Source organism: Pristiophorus japonicus, unplaced genomic scaffold (assembly GCF_044704955.1).
Source record: "Pristiophorus japonicus isolate sPriJap1 unplaced genomic scaffold, sPriJap1.hap1 HAP1_SCAFFOLD_30, whole genome shotgun sequence".
Taxonomy (NCBI): Eukaryota; Metazoa; Chordata; class Chondrichthyes; family Pristiophoridae; genus Pristiophorus; species Pristiophorus japonicus.
The window spans coordinates 14,249,098-14,266,553 of NW_027252779.1; the positions used below are offsets into that span (position 1 = coordinate 14,249,098).

At 48.2% G+C, this 17,456-nt stretch overlaps 1 protein-coding gene across 1 annotated transcript; it reads right to left on the reverse strand.

Annotated features, from left to right (window-relative positions):
* Positions 1–1,053, reverse strand: LOC139248907 (U1 small nuclear ribonucleoprotein 70 kDa-like; the record flags this gene model as incomplete). Its single annotated transcript, XM_070872250.1, has 2 exons — positions 1–102; positions 1,000–1,053. Coding segments are annotated over 2 exons (156 nt in total), but the record flags the coding sequence as incomplete, so codon positions are not given.
* Positions 1,054–17,456: the final 16,403 nt, after the last annotated feature.

Sequence of the window (17,456 nt, forward strand, 5' to 3'; positions counted from 1 at the left end):
TCTGTCTCTCTCTCTGTGTCTCTCTCTGTCTCTCTCTCTGTCACTCTCTCTCTCTCTCTCTCTCTCTCTGTCTCTCTCTCTCTGTCTCTCTCTCTCTCTCTCTCTCTCTGTCTCTCTCTCTCTCTGGTTTCTCTCTCTCTGTCTCTCTCTCTCTCTGTCTCTGTCTCTCTCTCTCTCTCTGGTCTCTGTCTCTCGTCTCTCTCTCTGTCTCTGTCTCTCTCTCTCTCTCTGGTCTCTCTCTCTCTGTCTCTCTCTCTGTCTCTGTCTCTCCCTCTCCGTCTCTCTCTCTCTGTCTCTCTCTCTCTGTCTCTGTCTCTCTCTCTCTCTCTGTCTCTCTCTGTCTCTCTCTCTCTCTCTCTCTCTCTCTCTCTGTCTCTCTCTCTGTCTGTCTCTCTCTCTCTCTCTCTCTCTCTCTCTCTCTCTCTCTCTCTCTCTCTGTCTCTGTCTCTCTCTCTCTCTGGTTTCTCTCTCTCTGTCTCTCTCTCTCTCTGTCTCTGTCTCTGTCTCTGTCTCTCTCTCTCTGGTCTGTCTCTCGTCCCTCTCTCTGTCTCTGTCTCTCTCTCTATCTCTGGTCTCTCTCTCTCTGTCTCTCTCTCTGTCTCTGTCTCTCTCTCTCTGTCTCTCTCTCTCTCTCTCTCTCTCTCTGTCTCTCTCTCTCTGTCTCTCTCTCTCTGTCTCTCTCTCTCTGTCTCTCTCTCTCTCTCTCTCTCTCTCTCTCTCTCTGTCTCTGTCTCTCTCTCTCTCTCTGGTTTCTCTCTCTCTGTCTCACTCTCTCTCTCTGTCTCTGTCTCTGTCTCTCTCTCTGGTCTCTGTCTCTCGTCCCTCTCTCTGTCTCTGTCTCTCTCTCTCTCTCTGGTCTCTCTCTCTCTGTCTCTCTCTCTGTCTCTGTCTCTCTCTCGCTGTGTCTCTCTCTCTGTCTCTGTCTCTCTCTCTGTCTCTGTCTCTCTCTCTGTCTCTGTCTCTGTCTCTGTCTCAATCTCTCCCTCTCCGTCTCTCTCTCTCTCTGTCTCTCTCTCTCTCTCTCTCTCTCTCTCTCTCTCTCTCTCTCTCTCTCTCTCTCTCTCTCTCTGTCTCTCTCTCTGTCTCTGTCAATCTCTCTCTCTCTCTCTCTCTCTCTCTCTCTCTCTCTCTCTCTCTCTCTCTCTCTCTCTCTGTCTCTGTCTCTCTCTCTCTCTCTGGTTTCTCTCTCTCTGTCTCTCTCACTCTCTGTCTATGTCTCTGTCTCTCTCTCTGGTTTCTGTCTCTCGTCCCTCTCTCTGTCTCTGTCTCTCTCTCTCTGGTCTCTCTCTCTCTGTCTCTCTCTCTCTCTCTCTCTCTCTCTCTCTGTCTCTGTCTCTCTCTCTGGTCTCTGTCTCTCTGTCTCTGTCTCTGTCTCTCTCTCTCTCTCTCTATCACGTTCTCTTTATATTTGCCTGTGATTCACTTGGTCTCTGTCTGTCCCTCGGTTTTACTCTCACACTAACTATTTTTCTCAGTCTCACTTTCTCTATCTTTGTTTGTTTCTCTCTCGCTCTTTCTCTCGGTCTGTCCCTCTATGGCTATCCATCTCGCTGTCTCTGTTTTTCTCTGTCTCTCCCTCTCAGTATTTCTCTGTTTTTATCTCTCTCACTCCTTCGCCCTCTCTCTGTCTTTGTGTGTCTAGCTCTCGTTCTCTCTCTTTCTCTCTCACTCTGTCTATTTCTATCACTCTGACAGTTCCCTCTGCTGGTAGATGCTCTCACTGAGTGTCCGGGCTGACAGCAGAGATCAGGCCCTTGGGGTGAGGGCAGTGATGCAGTCTGGGTCTCTGGATCCCGACCCTCGGCGGCAATCTGCTCCTGTGGAGATTGAGGGAGCGGGGTAAAAAGGAGAGCTCAACTTGAAGTAAATCACCAATGTTACCAGAGTCACTGGTAATTCGGAAGGGTCAACATTGGCTGCATTTCACCAACAGGCCACAAGAGGGAGTAGGGATATTTTCGGCAATGGCGCCGCCTCCTGGTGGAAGAGAGTGTTACACCTCAATATTTCTGGCATGACACAACAGGAGGAGGGTATTCAGTCCATCATGCCTGTTGTAGGCATTAGGCACCTGCTGAATATATCAAAACCTAGGGCAGCGGCACCTGTAGCATAAGGATAGAACTAAATATGTAACTCTAATACCATAAAAATGGCTACCCGTGAAGCCTCAAGGGATTTTTGTTAGCTGAAATAGACCGCATTCCTGGAAACTGATAATTGTTGTTTCTCACACAGGACTAACAAGCAAACTTTGCAGATGTCTCTAATCAGCAAGGCCTCAGACGAAATGTTCTGGTAGGACAATATGACTCTGTAACAGGATTAAGATAAGGTGGCTACCCAAAGACAGCACCCAAGGACAGTAAGAAAAGGGGAGCCTGGACATGTTATAAGATAGATGAGTCATTGCTAGCAACACACCCCGTAGCAACACATCTCTTGGCAACACATGAACCACTTTACGTTTAGAGACTAACTCTAACTATTGGTCTAATTGAATCTATAATCAGTATGATTGGATAGTATCCAGCCGAAATGGGCTGATGTAACTGTAGTAAAACATATAAAAACACATGAAACCCTTTGTTCGGTGGAGAGTGGAATACCTGGAGTTAACCAGAGGCTCTCTCCCCACCGGTGAAATAAAGACCGCTTTGGTGTTGAAACCGATTCTGAGTGTCGAGTGATTCTTCCAAGAAAACACTAACAATAAAAGTGGCTAATAGTCCCCCTCGCTTCCTATTTCTCAAACCCCCACCAGTTTCTCCCCTTTCAAGTATGTATCCAATTCCATTTTCAGCGTCGGTGCGGCCTATAAAAGGCCCAGCGGGTGTTCCACAGGCAGCGGCAGTCGCTGAGAGGCGGGAGTGCGTGGTGTCGGAGCGGCCTATACAGGCGGGACTTGTGCAGCTACAGCGGGTAGAGAAGGCAAAAAAGAAGTAGAAAGGAATCAAAATGTGACGTCACAGCCAAGGGGGTAAGTGATTGGCTGGTGATTGGTGAGTAGCTTTTCTTTTTCTTTTTTATATCAGTAAATAAACTGTAACATTTTTGTTGCCAATTTAAGGGTATCTAAGGGTTAAGTTATGGCAGGAGAGCTCGGTCACGTGATATGCTCCTCCTGTATCATGTGGGAACTCTGGGACACTTCCGGTGTCCATGACGACTACGTGTGTGGGAAGTGTATCCGCCTCCATCTCCTGATGGACCGCGTTGCGGATTTGGAGCTGAGGGTGGATTTACTCTGGAGCATCCACGATGCTGAGAATGACATAAGTGGCACGTGTAGTGAGTTGGTCTTACCGCATGAGAATGATCCGCAGCCAGATAGGGAATGGAAGACATGCAGGAAGAGCAGTACAAAGAAGGTAGTGCAGGGGTCCCATTTGGTCATCCCCCTGCAAAACTGATACACCGCTTTGAGTGCTGTTGAGGGAGATAACTCATCAGAGCAGCCAAGTTCATGGCATCGTGGCTGGCTCTGATGTACAGGAGGGCATGAAAAAGAGTGGGAGAGCGATAGTGATAGGGGATTCAATCATAAGGGGAATAGATAGGCATTTCTGCGGCTGCAACCGAGACTCCAGGATGGTATGTTGCCTCCCTGGTGCAAGGGGCAAGGGTCTCCGAGCGAGTGCAGGACATACTAAAAAAGGAGGGAGAACAGCCAATTGTCATGTTGCACATTGGTATCAACGACATAGGTAAAAAAAAGGGATGAGGTCCTACGAGACGAATTTAAGGAGCTTGGAGCTCAAAAGTAGTAATCTCGGTATTGCTACCAGCGCCACGTGCTAGTCAGAGTAGGAATCGCAGGATAGCACAGATGAATACGTGGCTTGAGCAGTGGTGCAGCAGGGATGGATTCAAATTCGTGGGGCATTGGAACAGGTTCTGGGGAGGTGGGACCAGTACAAACCGGACGGTCTGCACCTGGGCAGGACCGGAACCAATGTCCTAAGGGGAGTGTTTGCTAGTGCTGTTGGGGAGGAGTTAAACTAATATGGCAGGGGGATGGGAACAAATACAGGGAGACAGAGGGAAACAAAAAGGAGACAAAAACAAAAGACAGAAAAGAGATGAGTAAAAGTGGAGAGCAGAGAAACAAAAGGCAAGAAATAAAATGGCCCACTGAATATAAAAGGGCTGCAAAGGGGTCAAAACTAAAAATCATGGTTTAAACACTAGGATGAACACACTCTACCTAAATGCACGCAGCATTCGAAATAAATTAAATGAGTTGACGGCACAAATCATTACAAATGGGTATGATTTGGTGGCCATTACAGAAACATGGTTGCAGGGTGGCCAAGACTGGGAATTAAACATACAGGGGTATCTGACGATTCAGAAAGATAGGCAAGAAGGGAAAGGAGGTGGGGTAGCTCTTTTAATAAAAGATGATATCAGGGCAGTTGTGAGGGATGATATTGGCTCTAATGAACAAAATGTTGAATCATTGTGTGTGGAGATTAGAGATAGTAAGGGGAAAAAGTCACCGGTCGGCGTAGTTTATAGGCCCCCAAATAATAACGTCACGGTGGGGCGGGCAATAATCAAGGGAATAATACAGGCATGTGAAAAAGGAACGGCAGTAGTCATGGGGGATTTTAACCTACATATCGATTGGTCAAATCAAATCGCACGGGGTAGCCTGGAGGAGGAATTCACAGAATGCATACAGGATTGTTTCTTAGAAGAGTTTGTAACAGAACCTACAAGGGAGCAAGCTATCTTAGATCTGGTCCTGTGTAATGAGACAGGAAATATAAACGATCTGCTAGTAAAAGATCCTCTCGGAATGAGTGATCACAATATGGTTGAATTTGTAATACAGATTGAGGGTGAGGAAGTTGTGTCAGAAACGAGCGTACTATGCTTATACAAAGGGGACTACAGTGGGATGAGGGCAGAGTTGGCTAAAGTAGACTGGAAACAAGGACTAAACCGTGGCACAATTGAGGAACAGTGGAGGACTTTTAAGGAGCTCTTTTATAGTGCGCAACAAAAATATATTCCAGTGAAAAAGAAGGGCGGCAAGAGAAGGGATAACCAGCTGTGGATAACCAAGGAAATAAAGGAAAGTATCAAATCAAAGACCAATGCATATAAGGCGGCCAAGGTTAGTGGGAAACTAGAGGATTGGGAAAATTTTAAGCAACAGCAAAGATTGACTAAATTGGCAATAAAGAAAGGGAAGATAGATTATGAAGGTAAATTGCGCAAAACATAAAAACAGATAGTAAAAGCTTTTACAGATATATAAAACGGAAAAGAGTGACTAAAGTAAATGTTGGTCCCTTAGAAGATGAAAAGGGGGATTTAATAATGGGAAATGTGGAAATGGCTGAGAACTTAAATAATTATTTTGCTTCCGTCTTCACATTGGAAGACACAAAAACCATGCGAAAATTTGCAGGCCACTGGAATGTGGGAAGGGAGGACCTTGAGACAATCACTATCACTAGGGGGGTAGTGCTGGACAGGCTAATGGGACTGAAGGTAGACAAGTCCCCTGGTCCTGATGAAATGCATCCCAGGGTATTGAAAGAGATAGCGAAAGTTATCGCAGATGCATTCGTTATAATATAGCAAAATTCTCTGGACTCTGGGGAGGTACCAGCGGATTGGAAAGCAGCTAATGTAACGCCTCTCTTTAAAAAAGGGGGGCAGGTAAAAGGCAGGTATCTATAGGCCGGTTAGTTTAACATCTGTAGTGGGGAAAATGCTTGAAACTATCATTAAGGAAGAAATAGCGGAACATCGAGATAGGAATAGTGCAATGAAGCAGACGCAGCATGGATTCATGAAGGGGAAATCATGTTTAACTAATTTACTGGAATTCTTTGAGGATATAACGAGCATGGTGGATAGTGGTGTACCGATGGATGTGGTGTATTTAGATTTCCAAAAGACATTCGATAAAGTGCCACACAAAAGGTTACTGCAGAAGATAAAGATACGCGGAGTCAGAGGAAATGTATTAGCATGGATAGAGAATTGGCTGGCTAACAGAAAGCAGAGAGTCGGGATAAATGGGTCCTTTTCGGGTTGGAAATCAGTGGTTAGTGGTGTGCCACAGGGATCGGTGCTGGGACCACAACTGTTTACAATATACATCGATGACCTGGAAGAGGAGACAGAGTGTATTGCAACAAAATTTGCAGATGACACTAAGATTAGTGGGAAAGCGGGTTCTGTAGAGGACACAGAGAGGCTGCAAGCAGATTTGGATAGGTTAAGCGAATGGGCTAAGGTTTGGCAGATGGAATACAATGTCGGAAAGTGTGAGGTCATCCACCTTGGGAAAAAAAACAGTAAAAGGAATATTATTTGAATGGGGAGAAGATACAACATGCTGTGGTGCAGTGGGACCTGGGGGTCCTCGTGCATGAAACTCTTTTGGAGCCTTGTGCATGAATCCCAAAAGGTTAGTTTGCAGGTGCAGCAGGTAATCAGGAAGGCGAATGGAATGTAGGCCTTCATTGCGAGAGGGATGGAATACAAAAGCAGGGAGGTCTTGCTGCAACTGTATAAGGTATTGGTAAGGCCGCACCTGGAGTACTGCGTGCAGTTTTGGTCACCTTACTTAAGGAAGGATATACTAGCTTTGGAAGGGGTACAGAGACGAATCACTCGGCTGAATCCAGAAATGAGGGGGTTACCTTATGATGATAGATTGAGTAGACTGGGTCTTCACTCGTTGGAATTCAGAAGTATGAGGGGTGATCTTATAGAAACATTTAAAATTATGAAAGGGATATACAAGATAGAGGCAGAGAGGTTGTTTCCACTGGTCGGGGAGACTAGAACTAGGGGGCACAGCCTCAAAATACGGGGGAGCCAATTTAAAACCGAGTTGAGAAAGAATTTCTTCTCCCAGAGGGTTGGGAATCTGTGGAATTCTCTGCCCAAGGAAGCAGTTGAGGCCGAGCTCATTGAATGTATTCAAGTCAAAGATATATAGATTTTTAACCAATAAGGGAATTAAGGGTTACGGGGAGAGGGCGGGTAAGTGGAGCTGAGTCCACGACCAGATCAGCCATGATCTTATTGAATGGCGGAGCAGGATCGAGGTGCTAGATGGCCTACTACTGTTCCTAATTCTTCTGTTCTTATCTTCTTATTTAAGTTGCTGTTGGTTTTACGTCCACTGGCTTTTCCATCAGTGAATTCCAGATCATAATAACCCGCTGTTCATAAACAATTCTCAACGTCTCCCCATTATTGGAGGGAGTGAAGATTGAATCCCCGTTTTAACATCTCTCCTGTTCCCAGTTACCCTGTCAGTGTCCCGTGACCTTGATCCTGGGCCCATAAAGAGAAATAAACCCTGGAACAAGTAGTTTCAAATGAGATGATATCGAGCAATGGACACCTGTTGGTTAAAATCGTGGTGTATAAATGTGGCTGATTTCCATAAAGAATGCTATTTTAAATAGGCACAAACTGTTTTAACACGTACATGATTTTAAATTATTCATCCATTGTTTAAACATATACTTATTTTCTGAAATTTGAGATGTGCTATTTCAATTTATAGACACACACACACACACGTACATATATATATAGTTTCCAATAATAATGATAGCTTATACATACAATATTGCAGATATATGCTGTGTTAGGAGATGTGTATACCTGGATACATTGTGCACATGCTGACTTAGATTATATACATGTTGCTTAGATTTATATTTATAATGTTGTGAGTTATAGAAAGGCCAGTTTATTAATACTTAATGTTCTAAATTATATAACAGCTGATTTGAAGTGTACATATAAAACATTAAACTATATACTTATTCTGTAACTCTCTGATATCTATAAACAAAAGAAGTTGCATTTACGTAGCGCCTTTAAAATAGTTACACATCACAAGGTGCTTCACAGGAGCGATTTTCAAAAAGGTTTTGATACTAAGGCATATATTAGGGCAGGGGACTGAAAACTTGGGAAAAGAGGTAGGTTTTAAAGAGCATCTTAAAGCAGATACTGTCTCCCTCACATTCAAATCTGCTATCATCACCTCCCTTCTTTAAATATCCTCCCTTGACCCCTCAGTCCATGGAAAGCACCTCCCCATCTCCAACCTCCCCTTCTCCAAAGTCCTTGAGCATGTTGTCATCTCCCAAATCCATGCCAATCTCTCCTGAAACTCCATATTTGAAACAGAGCAATCAGGTTTCTGCCTGAAATGGCTCAAAGTCACAAATAATATCCTATGTGGCTGATCATGTAAAACCCCCTCCTCATCGTTCTTGACCTGTCTGCAGCCTTTTGCAAGGTTGACCACTCCATAGTCCATGTGCATGAAACAAAAAATGTTATTATGCAGTTACAGCAAGTAATCAGGAAGGAAAAGGTAATGTTGGCCATTATTATAAGGGAAATAGAGTATAAAAGCAGGGAAGTCCTGCTCCAACTGTATAGGGTATTGGTGAGGACACACCTGGAGTACTGTGTACAGTTTTGGTCGTATTTAAGGAAGGATACACTTGAAATGGAGGCTGCTCAGAGAAGGTTCACTTGGTTGAATCCAGAGAAGGGCGCTGACTTATGAAGATAGGTTGAATAGGTTGGGCCTATACTCATTGGAGTTCAGAAGACTGTGGTGATCTTATCGAAACATATAAGATAATGAGGGGATTCGACAAGTTGGATGCAGAGAGGATATTTCTACATAGCGGAAACTAAACCTTGGGTTCATATTCTCAGAATAAGGGGCTGCTCATTTAAAACTGAGATGAGGAGAAATTTCTTGTCTCAGAGGGTTGTAAATCTATGGAATTATCTGCCCCAGAGAGCTGTGGAAGCTGGCTCTTTAAATATATTTTAGACGGAGTTAAACATATTTTTGAGCAATAAGTGAGTAAAGGGTTATGGGAAGTGGGCAGGGATGTGAAACAGAGTCCATGATCAGATCAGCCATGATCTTATTGAATGATGGAGCAGGACCGAGGGGCGAAATGGCCTACTCTTGCTCCTATTTCTTATGTTCTTAATTTCTTACAAAAATCCCGGCCAATCGGGTAAAAAAAATCTGGGAAAATTTCTCTCCGACACATCTAGGCGATCGAAACTAGTCGAGGAGACCACCCTGGCTGTATTAGATTCCACGACGTATTACCATCGCGTCTGTGCCACCCAACAAGAAGTTATCCAGTCTAGTCCCACTTACCAGCCTTCGGTCCGTAACCCTGCGGGTTACCGCACCTCAAGTGCACATGCAAACACCTTTTAAATGTGGTGAGGCTTTCTCCCTCCACGTCGGTTGCAGGCAGCGTGTTCCAGACCCTCACAACCCTCTGCGTGAAGAAGCTTTCCCTCAAATCCCTTCTAACCCTTCCACCAAACTCATTAAATCTATGCCCCCTCATAATTGACCCCTTGATTTCCACTATATCCAATCCCCTCAAAATTTTATACACCACATTGAGGTCTCCCCTCACCCTCGTCTTTTCCAAGGAGAGCAAACCCAACTGTCCATTCTGTCCTCATAGCTAAGAGTCTCCATTCCAGGCAGTATCCTCGTAATTTTCCTCTGCAACTTCTCTAGTGCAATCATGTCCTTCCTGGAATGCGGCGACCAGAACTGCACGCAGTACTCCAGCTGAGGCCAAACCAGTGTATTATACAATTTAAGTGTAATCTCCCTGCTCCTGTATCCTATGCCTCGGCCAATAAAGGCAAGCATTCTGTATACCTTCTTAAGCATCTTATCCACCTGGCCTGCTACATTCAGGGATCTGTGGCCAAACACTCCAAGTTCCCTTTGTTAATCTACACTTCTACGTGGCCTATCGTTTAATTTTATAAATTTCCTTATTAGCCCTCCTCAAATGCATTCCCTCACACTTCTCCGAATTAAATCAGGTTGCGTCATAAATACACCAATATAAAAACTGTTCCTTTAGATGGTGGAATCGTGTGACACCGCATGATATATTTTATGTGACTGCTTTCAAACCCTCTCCAGCTTCCGTGGGGTGTGAGGCAGCTATGGGTAGCAGCATCTCCTATCAGCGCCCATAACCCTCTCGCTTCTGCAGCCTGTTGCCAGTGATCTACAAATAATTCAATTGCAGAGATAGGGCGCAAAGAATCATCAGGGAGAGATGCATGGGCTCAAAAACTAAATTAGAGGGGCAGGATCAGTGGGACAGTTAATGTTCTGGGGCATGGACATCGGTCAGAGCTGCAAACACATCAGTGTAAGATGGAGAGAACATTTTTCCTCTGGAGGAAAGGTCCAGCTCAGTGGGTATTGATCCTGCAGGGAGAAACGATTGATAGTTACTTTGTAATCGCCACAAATTCACGGCAGATCACGACGAACCAGAGCCTCAGACCGAGGAGGCAGAGGTATATGGGGTGCACACATTTACCACAAAATGTCCCCCGATAATGCTTAAATTTGAATTAAATGGACTCCTGGTTTCAATGGAGCTGGACACGGGCGCGAGCCAGTCCATTATGAGCAAAATGACTTGAAATAAATTGTGGTGCAGCAAGGCCTCAAGAACAGTCTTGACTCCCATTCGCACGAAACTGAGAACTTATACAAATGAACTGATTCCCGTAATCCGCAGTGCTACTCTAAAGGTATCCGACCGTGGAGCGGTGCACAAGCTACCAATCTGTGTATTACCGGGCAATGGCCCCACGCTGTTCGGCAGGAGCTGGCTGGCAAAGATAAACTGGAACTGGGATCACGTCCAAGCGCTCTCGTCCACTGACGAGACTTTGTGTGCCCACGTCTTAAACAAGTTCCCTTCACTGTTCAAACTAGGCATCGGGAAGTTCCAAGGAGCAAAAGTATAGATCCATCTAAGTCCGGGGGCGCGACCCATCCAGCACAAGCCGAGATCAGCATCGTACATGATGAGAGAAAGAATAGAGATCAAGCTGGACTGCTTCAATGAGAGGGCATCATTTCGCCAATCGAATTCAACGATTCCGATTGTTCCAGTCCTCAAGGGAGATGGCATCTTCAGAATTTGTGGCGATTACAAAGTAATTATCAATCGTTTCTCCCTACAGGATCAATACCCACTACCAAAAACTGACGACCTTTTTGCGACACTGGCAGGAGGAAATACGTTCACGAAGCTGGACTTGACCTCGGACTACATGATGCAGGAGTTGGAGGAATCATCGAAGGGCCTCACCTGCATCAACATGCACAAAAGTCATTTCATTTACAACAGATGCCCATTTGGGATTCGATCAGCCACTGCGATATTCCAGAGAAACATTGAAAGCTTACTGAAGTCAGTCCCGTGCACGGTGGTCTTCCAGGATGGCATATTGGTTACAGGTCGGGACACAGTCGAGCATCTGTAGAACATGGAGTAGGTTCTTAATCGACTCAACCGCGTGGGGCTCAGGTTAAAACGATCGAAGTGCAATTTCCTGGTGCCTGAAGTGTAGTTCCTGGGGAGAAGAATCGCGGTGGATGGCTTCAGGCCCACCGATTCGAAGATTGAGGCAATCGAGGACACACCGAGGTCACAGAACGTGATGGGGCTGCTGTCATTTCTAAGACTCCTGAACGATTTTGCCAACTTCTTAGCGGGTCTCAGCACACTGTTCGAACCACTGCACGCCTTACTGCGTAAAGGAGACGAATGGGTATGGGGCAAAAGCCGCAAAATTGCCTTTGGAAAAGCCAGAAAATTGTTATGCTCAAACAAATTGCTTGTGTTGTATGATCCATGTAGCGTTTGGTAAGACATGTGATGCATCATCGTATGGCGTTGGGTGTGTATTGCAACAAGCTAATGATTTTGGGAAATTACAACCGGTTGCTTATGCATCCAGGAGTCTGTCTAAGGCTGAGGGAGCCTACAGCATACTTGAAAAAGAATCGTTAGCGTGTGTTTATGGGGTAAAGAAAATGCAATAATATCTGTTTGGACTCAAATTTGAATTGGATGCTGACAAAAAGCCATTGTTAACCCTTTTTTTTCCAAAAGTAAGGGGATAAGTATGAACGCATTGGCCCGCATTCTGAGATGGGCGCTCACATTATCTGCAGACAACTATGCCATCCACCACAGGCTAGGCAGGGAAAACCGTGCCGAGCTCTCAGTAGGCTGCCATTGCCCACCACGGGGGTGGAAATGGCGCAGCCTGCAGATTTAGCCATGGTGATGGAAGCATTTGAGAGTGAGCAATCACCTGTCACAGCCCAACAGATTAGAACCAGGATGAGCCAGGAGCCCTTACTGTCCGAGTAAAAAATTGTGTACTTCACGGGAGCTGGTCTCGTGTCCCATTGTAAATGCAGGAAGAGATAAAGCCGTACCAGCGGCGCAAAGATGAAATGTCTATACAGAAGACTGCCTCCTGTGGGGTAATCAGGTAGAGGTCCTTCATCAGTGATCTCCACAGTATTCACCCAGACACTGTAATGATGAAAGCGATAGCCAGATCCCAAGTGTGGTGGCCCGGTATCGATGTGAACATAGAGACCTGCGTGGACAAATGTAACACTTGCTCGCAGTTAAACAATGCATCCAGGGAGGAGCCACTAAATTTATGATCTTGGCTCTCCAAGCCGTGTTCCAGGGTCCATGTCGACTATGCAGGCCCGTTTTTGGGTAAAATGTTCCTAGTGGTTGTAGATGCATACTCCAAATGGATTGAATGTGAGATAATGTCGGCTAGCACGTCCGCTGCAAACACTGAAAGCCTGCGGGCCATGTTTGCCACGCACGGCCTGCCTGATGTCCTTGTGAGTGACAATTGGCCGTGTTTCACCAGTGCCGAGTTCAAAGAGTTCATGATCCGTAATGGGATCAAACATGTAACATCTGCCCCGTTCAAAAATGCATCCAATGATCAGGCAAACTATCAAGCAGAGCTTGAAGAGGGTAACTGAAGGCTCACTGCAGACTCGCCTATCCCATTTCATGATTAGCTACCACACGAGACTCTATTCGCTCACTGGGATTCCACCCATTGAACGTCTCATGAAAAGAGCACTTAACAGAAGGCTCTTGTTCGTCTACCCTGGTCTACGTGAACAGGTAGAGAGCAGGCGGCTTCAACAAAGTACATATAATGATAGCGCAAATGTGTCACGCGAAATTGAAATCAATGATCCTGTATTTGTGTTGAACTATGACAAGGTCCCAAGTGGCTTCCTGGTATTGTCGTGACCAAAGACGAGAGCAGGGTGTCTCGCGTCAAACTTTCAAATGGACTCATTCACCGGAAACACTTGGACCAAATGAAACTCAGATTCACGGACGATCCTCAACAACCCATATTGGACTCTACCTTCTGTGACACCACAGCATACACACCAGTGGCAACGGACACCACGGTTGGCCACGAAGCAGAACCCATCACCCGCAGCAGCCCAGCAGGACTCACCACACCAGGCAGCACAGCAAGGCCAGCTGCACAGTAGCCCAGCGAGGGCCCAACAAATGACGCACGAAAACCAGCATTTACACCGAGTCGATCAACCAGGGAAAGAAAGGCCACAGATCGACTCAACTTCTTAATAGTTACACCATTGACTTTGGGGCGTGTTTTGTTATATATGTAAACCTTTAAATACCTTGTCTAGCCACCAGAGGACTCACCCCATGGAGTCCCAAGGGATTCCACAATCCCTTGGGAGCACCTGTATTAAGGAGGCCTCACAGGCTGGAGAGGCACTCTGGAGACCTGTAATAAAAGCCTAAGGTCACACTTTACTTTGAGCTCACAGTATCTAGTCAGACCCTGCATTCATTATAAAACCAAGGGCCAAGAGACCGGTTGCCGATGGCCAGGTGACCAGTTGCCAATGGCCAACTCACTGGTTGCTGAGGGCCAAGGGACCAGTTGCTAAGGGCGAAGAGAGTGGGTGCTTAGGACCAAAGGACCGGAGATTGAGCACTATGGTACCGGTTGCTTCGGGCCAAGGGGCCCGTTGCTAAAGGCCAAGTTGCTAGGCGAAGGGTCCAGTTGCTTACGGCCAATTGTTTATTGCTAACAGCCAAGGTACTGGTTGCTAAGGGTTTTGGGACCGGTTGCTGATGGCCAAGATACCCGTTGCTGTGGGCCAAGTGTTGATTGCTGTGGGCCAAGCCACCATTTGTGAAGGGCCAAGGGACTGGTTGCTTAGCGGAAGAAGCCGTTTTTATAAGGACCAAGAAACCGGTTGCTATGAGCCAAGTGTCTGGCTGTTAAGGGCCAAGGGGCCGGTGCCCGAGGGGCCGAGGGCTGAGGGGCCGGTGGCCGAGGGCCGTGGGGCAGGTGGCCGAGGGCCAAGGGACCAGTCACTGAGGGCCAAGGACCGGTCGCTGAGGGCCGAGGGACCCGTTGCTGAGGGCCGAGGGACCCGTTGCTAGGGGTTAAGGGACTGGTTGCTAAGGGCTAAGGGACTGGTTGCTAAGGGCTAAGGGAACTGGTGGGTGAAGGCCAAAGCACCGGTTGCTAAGGGCCAAAGGACCGGTTCCTTATGGCCAAGGGACCGGTTCCATAGGGCCAAGGGACCGGTTCCTCAGGGCCAAGGGACCGGTTCCTGAGGGCCAAGGGACCGGTTCCTTAGGGCCAAGGGACCAGTTCCTTAGGGCCAAGAGACCGGTTCCTTAGGGCCAAGGGAGCGGTTCCTGATGGCCGAGGGACCGGTTCCTTCGGGCCAAGGGACCGGTTCCTGAGGGCCAAGGGACCGGTTCCTGAGGGCTAAGGGACCGGTTCCTGAGGGCCAAGGGACCGATTCCTGAGGGCCAAGGGACTGGTTCCTGAGGGCCAAGAGACCGGTTCCTTAGGGCCAAGGGAGCGGTTCCTGATGGCCGAGGGACCGGTTCCTTCGGGCCAAGGGACCGGTTCCTGAGGGCCAAGGGACCGGTTCCTGAGGGCTAAGGGACCGGTTCCTGAGGGCCAAGGGACCGATTCCTTAGGGCCAAGGGACCGGTTCCTGAGGGCCAAGGGAGCGTTTCCTGAGGGCCGAGGGACCGATTCCTGAGTGCCAAGGGACTGGTTCCTGATGGCTAAGGGACCGGTTCCTGAGGGCCAAGGTACCGGTTCCTGAGGGCCAAGGGACCGGTTCCTGAGGGCCAAGGGACCGGTACCTTAGCGCCAAGGGACACGTTGCTAAGGGCCAAGGGGATCAGTGGCTGAGGGCCAAGGGGATCAGTGGCTGAGGGCCAAGGGGATCAGTGGCTGAGGGCCAAGGACTGGTTGCTGAGGGCAAAATTGCTCTTTGCTGAGGGCAAAGCCATGGTGGGTCAGGGCCAAGGGATCGGTTGCTTAGAGCCAATGGTTTGGTGCTAATGGCCAAGTGAATGGTTGCCGAAAGCCTTGGCACTGGCGGCAGAGGGCCAAGAGACCAGTTGCTAAGGGCCTAGAGAAAAGTTGCTAAGGGTCAAGGGAGCAGTTGCTAAGGGCCAAGTGACCAGTTTCTAAGTGCAAAGGAGCTTTTGGTCAGGGCCAAGGGTACAGTTGGTAAGGGCCAAGGGACCTGTTGGTAAAGGCCAAGGGACCGGTTGATCAGGGCCAAGGGACTGGTTGCTAAGGGCCAAGTGTTGTGCCGCTAAGAGAGAAATGAACAGTGGCTGAGGGCTGAGGAAACGTTGCTCAGGGCGAAGGGACCAGGGGCTGAGGGCGAAGAGACCAGTTGCCAAGTGGCAAGTGTTGGCTGCTAATGGCAAATGGGTCAGTTGCTAAAGGCCAAGGGACCGGTTGCTTTGCACCAATGGACCGGTTGCTAAGGGCGAATGACCGCCTGCTAAGTGCCAAGGGACTGGTTGCTAAGGGCCCAGGGACTGGTTGCTAAGGGCCAAAAGACTGGTTGCTAAGGGCCAAAAGACTGGTTGCTAAGGGCCAAAAGACTGGTTGCTAAAGGCCAAAAGACTGGTTGCTAAGGGCGAAAAGACTGGTTGCTGAGGGCCAAGGGACTGGTTCCTTAGAACCAATGGATCGGTTTCTGAGAACCAAAGGACCGGCTGTTGAGGGCCAGGGGACCAGTTGCTGAGGGCTAAGGGCCGGTTGCTCAGGGAGATGGACCGGTTGCTACGTGGCAAGAGTTGTCTGCTTAGTGCCAAGGGACAGGTTGTTCAGGGGCAAGTGAACGGTTCCTGAGGCCAAGGGGCTGGTTGCTGAGGGCCAATGGACTGGATGCTCAGAGCAAAACAACCGATGACTGAGGGCTAAGGATCGGGCAGCTGAGTGTCAAGGGTTTTGTCGCTGAGGGGCAAAGCACCGGTTGCTAAGGGCCAAGTGTTAGTTGTTGGAGGCCAAGCAACCGGTTGTTAAGGGCAAAAGTACTGGTTGCTGAGGGTAAAGCCATGGTGGTTAAGGTCCAAGGGAAATGTTGCTTAGAGCCAATCGTTGGGTGCTAATGGCCAAGTGAATGGTTGCCGAGGGCCTTGGCACTGGTGGCACAGGGCCAAGAGATCAATTGCTAACGGCCTAGAGACATAGTTGCTAAGGGACAAGGGACCTGTTGATAAGAGCCAAGTGCTTTGCTGCAAGGATCGAAACGACTGGAGGCTGTGTGCTTAGGATCGGGTGACTGAGCATGAAGGGACAGGTCGCTGAGGGCCAAGGCACTGGTTGCTGTGGGCCAATGTTGGTTGCTGTGGGCTAAGGGACCGGTTGCTATGGGCCAAAGAACTGGTTGCTAAGAGCCAAGTGCCTTGCCGCTAAGAGCGAAACGACCAGTGGCTGAGGGCTGAGGAAACGTTGCTCAGGGCAAAGGGACCAGTAGCTGAGGGCGAAGAGACCGGTTGCGAAGTGGCATTGTTGGCTGCTAACGGCAAATGGGACTGGTTGCTAAGGTCAAGGAACTGGTTGCTAAGGGCCAAGAGACTGGATGCTAAGGGCCAAGGGACTTGTTGATAAGGGCCAAGAGCCCGGTTGCTAAGAGCAAAACAACCGGTGACTAAGGGCTAATGATCGGCGGCTGAGCATCAAGAGACTTGTCACTGAGGGCCAAAGCACAGGTTGGTAAAGGCCAAACGTTGGTTGCTGTGGGCCAAGGAACCAGTTGCTAAGGGCAAAACGACTGGTGGCTCAGGGCGAAGGGACCGGATGCTGAGGGCCTAGTTACCGGATGCTGAGGGAAAAATGGTCGGTTGCTGAGGCAAAGCAATGGTGGTTCAGGGTCAAGGGACTGGTTTCTTAGAGCCAAGGGTTGGGCGCTCAGGGCCAAGAGACCGGTTGCAAAGGCCTTGGCACTGGTGACAGAGAGCCAAAAAACTGGTTGCCAAGGGCCTACAGACTGGTTGATAAGGGCCAACAGAATAGTTGCTAAGGGCCAAGGGACCAGTTGGTAAGGGACAAGGGACTTTTTGTTAAGGGGCAAGTGCCTTGCTGCTAAGAGCGAAACAACCGGTGATGAGAACTGAAGTCCGCTTGCACAGGGCGAAGAGTCTAGTGGCTGAGGGCGAAGAGTAGCCACTGGTTGCTAAGTCGCAAGTATTGGCTGCTAACGGCCTAGTGACCGG